Source organism: Octopus bimaculoides, chromosome 4 (genome assembly GCF_001194135.2).
Source record: "Octopus bimaculoides isolate UCB-OBI-ISO-001 chromosome 4, ASM119413v2, whole genome shotgun sequence".
NCBI classification, from domain to species: Eukaryota; Metazoa; Mollusca; class Cephalopoda; order Octopoda; family Octopodidae; genus Octopus; species Octopus bimaculoides.
The window spans coordinates 98,319,296-98,325,817 of record NC_068984.1 but is presented as its reverse complement, the minus strand read 5'-3'; the positions used below and the strand labels follow the sequence as shown (position 1 = coordinate 98,325,817).

At 37.5% G+C, this 6,522-nt stretch overlaps 1 protein-coding gene across 1 annotated transcript in view; it reads left to right on the top strand.

Annotated features, from left to right (window-relative positions):
* LOC106878490 (elongator complex protein 2) overlaps positions 1-6,522 on the top strand; it is a 49,182-nt gene that overhangs the window by 34,535 nt on the left and 8,125 nt on the right. Inside the window, exons 13-16 of the mRNA XM_014927711.2 lie at positions 230-424; positions 1,063-1,216; positions 3,219-3,349; positions 4,141-4,321. Coding sequence (XP_014783197.1) covers positions 230-424; positions 1,063-1,216; positions 3,219-3,349; positions 4,141-4,321 — 661 coding nt within the window. The remainder of the gene's footprint in view (positions 1-229; positions 425-1,062; positions 1,217-3,218; positions 3,350-4,140; positions 4,322-6,522) is intronic.

Below are 6,522 nucleotides of genomic sequence, written 5' to 3'. Positions count from 1 at the left end.
AAAAGCACCCACTATACTCTTGGAGTGGTTGGCATTAGGAAGGGCATCCAGCTGTAGAAACTTTGCCAGATCAGATTGGAGCTTGGTGCAGCCTTCTGGCTTGCCAGTCCTCAGTCAAACCATCCAACCCATTCCGAATGGAAAGTAGACGTTAAACGACGACGATGATGACTGTAAATCATGTTCTTTTGTAAAATTTAAGTCTTTCTTGAAACCATTTCTTCTGCAGCGACCAACATGGTATGAAGTTGCCCGTCCTCAAGTACATGGCTATGATATACAATGTCTTGCTGCTCTACATCGTTACAAGTTTGTCAGTGGTGCAGATGAGAAAGTGTTAAGGGTGTTTCATGCACCAAAGAATTTTATTGAGAATTTTTGCAATATTAGCAAATTGGACATCGAAGTGGAATTGAAAAATAAGGTAAATATTGTCTCACATTCGATGGTATTTTGTGTTCTTCTGCAGTCAGTGAAGTTATTTGGATCTAAGTCATCCCTGGTCTAATAGTTAAGCACTAGCACAGCCCTGCTCCAGCAGTTTAACCGGAGCATAGCTTTTATTTTTCAAGTCTAATATATCTAAGACAACATTATCCAATATGTTCTTTCACTTTTAAGAGTGTGATTAGAGGGAAATTAGGCTGCTGCTTCTTGCAAGCCTAGTAACCTCAAAGTTCTACTGGTCTGTGAGTATCAGATGTAGTAATGCTATTTTTATAGCTAGTCATCGTTTAGCCCTTGGTCGGCCTTGATTAACAGCTAGAAATTAACCTTTTTGTTGCTAGACTTTCATTGAAATATTCTGCCTTTCTTTCATTTAATTTTCAAAGTAATGATAAATTTAATAAAAATAACTTTGTTATTATTAATCAGAAGCTTAGAACATAATTAATGTGAAATTTTGATGCAAAATTTTAATTTACATGACTTGAAAATGTGAAGTTTTTGTCATAGAACCAAGGATGGTCTCAAACATTTTGATATCAAAAGGAGGCTTTATATTTCAAGATTCTGTGATCTATAACAATAAAAGTTCATCTTTTGTGTGGATCTTTTCAGGAAATTTCTTCTGTGCCACAAGGAGCCAGTGTTCCAGCCCTTGGCCTCTCCAATAAAGCTGTCTATTGCAATGAGAAAACTGCTGAAGAGGAGGTCGAGGCCCATCCCAACGAGCAATACCCTGAGGTTTATTTTTCTCCAGTGACACTTCACGGTTGGTAGATTATGCTTAGATTAATCATCATCATCATCGTCATTGTTACTGACTTTATTTTCCTAATTATTTACCTGTGAGGAAAAAAACTAAAGTGAAAGTTCTTTACAAGAATTTTAGAGTAGGAGACAAGTCGATTACATCGACCCCAGTGTTTCACTGGTACTTAATTTATCGATCCTGAAAGGATGAAAGGCAAAGTTGACCTTTGAGAAATTTGAACTCAGAATGTAAAGATGGATGAAATGCCGCTAAGCATTTTGTCCGGCATGCTAACAATTCTGCCAGCTCACCAACTTACTAAAGCATGTAAATATTGGATAAAAAAGAACTTCAGGATATCAAAGAAAATTATTTCATTTCTCTTGAGGCTTCTAAATTCTTATCAGGTATATTGCAAGGTATATTTTTTCAAATGTAGTAAATTTACTAGGTTCTTGTTCAAAACACATTCACATATATACATAGCTATGGAGATATAATAATAATACCTTTCTTCAAAAAATGGTATGGGTTAGTAACAGGAAGGGTATCTGGTTGTAGAACATTGCTTCAATATATCTGGTCCAACCCACTACCTGTCTACTTTTTCCAGCATGGAATAAGTGGACATAAAAGGTGATGATGATCATTGTATTCATGTGTGTGTGTGTGTGTATGTGAGAGAGAGAGAGAGTGATTGCGTGAGTATCATCATCATCATCATCATCATCGTTGTATGTTTGCTTTCCATGCTGGCATAGGTTGAACAGTTGAACAGTATCTGACAGGTCAGAGGACCATGTCTTGCTCCAATGTCTCAGATGTAGCATAATTTCTACAACTGAATGCTCTTCTTATCACCAACTTTATAGTATGTACTGGGTGCATTTTTTCATGGAACCACCACTTAGGAGATTGTCTTGGCCTTACTAAGACAAAATGTCCTGTCAATTCTCTGCTATCTCAGCTCAGTTTACCAACCACTTTACAGAGTGTACTGAGTGACACCAGCACTTGTGAGGTCGTCTTGTAACTGGTAAGACTAAATAGTCCCCACAATGGAAACTAGAAGAAAGAATTATGACTTTTGGTTGAGTGTTGAGAGAAATATGATAGGAGGGACAGATTTATTGCTGTGAGAGGAAGGAATGGAAGGTACAAGGAAAAGAATAGTGTAAGGGCTTAGTGAGAAAGAGAAAGGAATAGAGTGAAGGTGATGGAGTGAGTTGAATAGGAGAATCCAATGCTATCTCGCTTATATATATCACCATTATTTTATGTCTGTTTTCTATGCTGGTTTGGATTGGATATTTCGAAGGAAGCTGAGTCAGTTCTTATTGGAGTTGCAGCCTCCGAGACAGATCAAAGTACAACTTCTTGCTTCTGTGTGACAGTTTTGGTAATATTTCTATAGCAGAATGCCCTTCCTAACACCAACCTCTCCTGTACAGATCTGTGAATATTTAATCTCCAACCATTCTCCCAGCTCACCTCTGCCCTCTTGACGGTCAACTTTACACACCCAACCACATAATTCTCACCTCCTGTACAACCAATCCCAGTGTCACTTCGCTATGTCCTGTCATACTTCTCATTCTGCCCTGTAAGTAAAACTTTTGTTTTCCTTTTCATTGCAACTCTTTTACAACAATAGGGATTTTGAATCCAAACACTCTTCCTTATACTCTACAAACCACAATACAGTAATATGTATTAGTTTGAGCAAGGATATTATAAAGTTTACTGGTTCAGAGAAGCAGGAAATATAGTAACAGTTATAAAGAAGCATACTAGTGTAAGTAGTGTGTTGGTCATTGGAAACTTTCGACTGAGTTGAATGGTTGGTTTTATTTTTAATGCAATCTAGAGCTCCCGAGTCTGTGGTTATTGTCCTGCACCTTTGTACCCCAGCATTGGTCCTATTGTTAGTGTTATGTCAATAAAGATGCCACTGTGGTGCATATAGTTATTACAAAGATATTTGTGGTCATTATGTCAATAAAATTATCTTTATCTTCAGAGCCACCTACAGAAGAACATTTACTACAGAACACACTGTGGCCTGAAACACAAAAGTTATATGGACATGGTTATGAGATCTTTGCAGTAGCAGCTGATCCTAGAGGAGAAATACTTGCTTCAGCTTGTAAAGTAAGGATAGTTGTTTTGTTGCTTCACTTCTAATTATATGTGAAAGAAAGGAGGATCAGTAGGTATGTGTGTGTGGTGTAAATCTATATATGCTTATGTGTGTGTATCTGAGTACTTGGTATGTAGGGCTTGAGTTTTAAAAAAAATCAACTGCTATTTCTAGCTGCTTCAGTAACTATATATGAGTTCCCCTATTGGTTTGTAACTATCATTTAGCCCTGGTCCACACCGAATGTTGTAAATACAAGATGTTCCAACTATAACCAGTCTGTCTTTTTATTCAGACAGTATATCTAGGACTTCCTTATCCAATGTGTTCATTCTTTTTCTTCTTTTTTGTTAGATATAATTTAAAGGAGATTTGTCTGCTATTTCTGGCAGGTCGAATAATTTCGTAAAGGCATCTTTAATTTCTCATGTTTACTCTTGCTATACTGAATTTTTTTTTTTCATTTACCAATGACCTTCACAAGATTTTCCAGTTTACTGATAGCCTTTACAAAATCTCTCAGTTTATCCAATGATCATTGCAAAATTTCCCAAAACTAGAGGAGTAAACCACAATTCAGAGTTGTTGCAATAGGAAGCAGAGTAAAATATTATCAAGATATCATCAGATTAGAAACCTGGTTCAAATTCTATCAACAGAATGAATTCTACCAAAGGTATCCAAGAGCTATGTAATGGTATTAAACCAGATGTTATATCAAATCTACCAGCTAACAGTCTGTGATATTGAAGACTCTGTAATTTTACAGATTATGACTGTTTTCTCTATTTCTCATTTTCAGGCTTCCAAAAGTGAATTTGCAGGAATTATCTTATGGAATTGTTCAAACTGGAAACAACTTGGTGTCCTTGAAGGCCCATCATTGACGGTCACTCAACTGGCTTTTTCATATGATGGTCAACATCTTCTGTCTGTGTCCAGGGACCGTACCTGGACACTTTTTAGACATGCAGTGGACCATGGTTAGTTGGGGTTTTTTTTCACACTTTTTTGATTTTTGTAATGTCTTTTTTAATGTTATTTGAATTTTTGTTGCAATTGATTTTGTTTGTGTAGTTATTTTTATTGCTGTGTGTACGTGTGTCTATATATATATCTACAAAAGGCAGGATGTGTGTGTGTACATGAATGTAATTTATGCACGTCCACAGATTAGCACGCATGTCGCTCCAATTTTAGGAGGACATTGGTCATGACCATGGCTGTACTTTTGTCAACCTATTTTTCCTGGGACACCCGCGGATTGTGGTAAAAATCGATTTTCAACCATAACTTTTACCTATTTTGAACGTCAGTGAAAACTGTAAGTTTGCTAACATGAGTTAAGTCCCCTTCTTGCAATGGCAAAAACGAAAAATAAATTTCAAAATATATGCTGTCACTCTCCCTCTCCCTCACACACATCAATACACACCTTCTCTCTCTCTCTCTCTCTCTCTCTCTCTCTCTCTCTCTCTCTCTCTCTCTCTCTCTCTCTCTCTCTTTCTCTCTCAAACTCACACTTTCTATCTCGCACCCCATTGTCAACATATACGCACGTCCCTGTCATTTTCTCTCTCTTACACTTTATGTTGACATCAAACAAAATGTACGTTTCCACATCAAAAAAACAAATGTTTGTGTTTGTATGTGTAGACTTAGAATATATCCTAATGTTAAGAAAATTTTACACAATCATTCAATAAAACTCAAATGGGATAAAGAGCACACGCTTTATCCGCCTAGACAGTGCAACGGGACCTGCTTGGTAATCAAGTCCCTGACGCCCCACTTTATTGAGGCCACCATTGTTACGGGGTGCGGGAGAGGGGAAAATGTTTTCATTTCAAGGATGCACCTTTATCCCTCGGGGTCAGACATGCTGCTTAACTTCCACAGATCGCAGTTCCCAGTGAGACCATGCTTTGATGGGGTTAGATGATGATGGGGGGTTCGAAAGGGCCGGCATGTGCAACCTAATCACTTCTGCTGGTCAAACTCCCAACCCATGCGTTCCCGTCATGACACTGATTCTGCAGAACTGGGTTGGGTGTGAAAACTAACTTTAAAGTATAAATATAATTTTTTTGAATCAGCAATGTTGTGATCGGATAGTTCCTTTTTGGGGTGAAAAATCAATAAACTGATTCCTTATAGGGTTTTCCATTCAATCAGGATGAAAAATCGATAAATTGATTCCTGATAGGATTTCCCACTAAAATTGGTTACACCCCATTTTCAACAATAACTTTTACCAATTTTGACATATTTTGTTCAAACTTTATGCTGGCGTTGCTTAGAACTTATGGAATCTTTGAATGCTGTAAATTCTCCAAAAACAAGAAAAAAAAAAAACAATCGATGAGTAGAAAAATCAATAAACCAATTCCTTATGGGATTTCCCAATCAAATTGTCTGCAACCCATTCTCAGCCAAACGTTTACCAATTTCAATGGATTTCGCTGAAATTTGACGTTGGTGTAACTTAGTTTGGTTTGAAACAAAGCTCTTGATTAGCTTAATAATCCTAACTTAATCTTGGGCAATGCTGGGTGAAACTGCTAGTGTATATATATATTAAAATATGAAAAAGTTTTGAGCTACACTGTCGATAATTCCTTGTCAACAAATCACCTGTTAACTTTGCACATTTGAAGACAAGTGGAATGAAAGATCCTTTACTTGAATAACAAGTAGAGGTTAGGGCACCTTGTTTTAAAAAAAAAAAACAATGCATCAGTAATATGTATTCATCTAATCCATGCTAACACAGTGTTCTGGTTTCTTAAACCATCCAACCCATGCCAGTATGGAAGGAGGAGGTTAAGTGATGATGATATATATATATATATATATATATATATCATCATCATCATCATCATCATCATCATCATCGTTTAACGTCCGCCTTCTATGCTAGCATAAGTTGGACGATTTGACTGAGGACTGGTGAAACCGGATGGCAACACCAGGCTCCAATCTAATTTGGCAGAGTTTCTACAACTGGATGCCCTTCCTAACGCCAACCACTCAGAGAGTGTAGTGGGTGCTTTTACGTGTCACCCGCACGAAAACGGCCACGCTCGAAATGGTGTCTTTTATGTGCCACCCGCACAAGAGCCAGTCCAGGGGCACTGGCAACGATCTTGCTCGAAAACCCTACAAAGGCCAGTCAGACGGTATA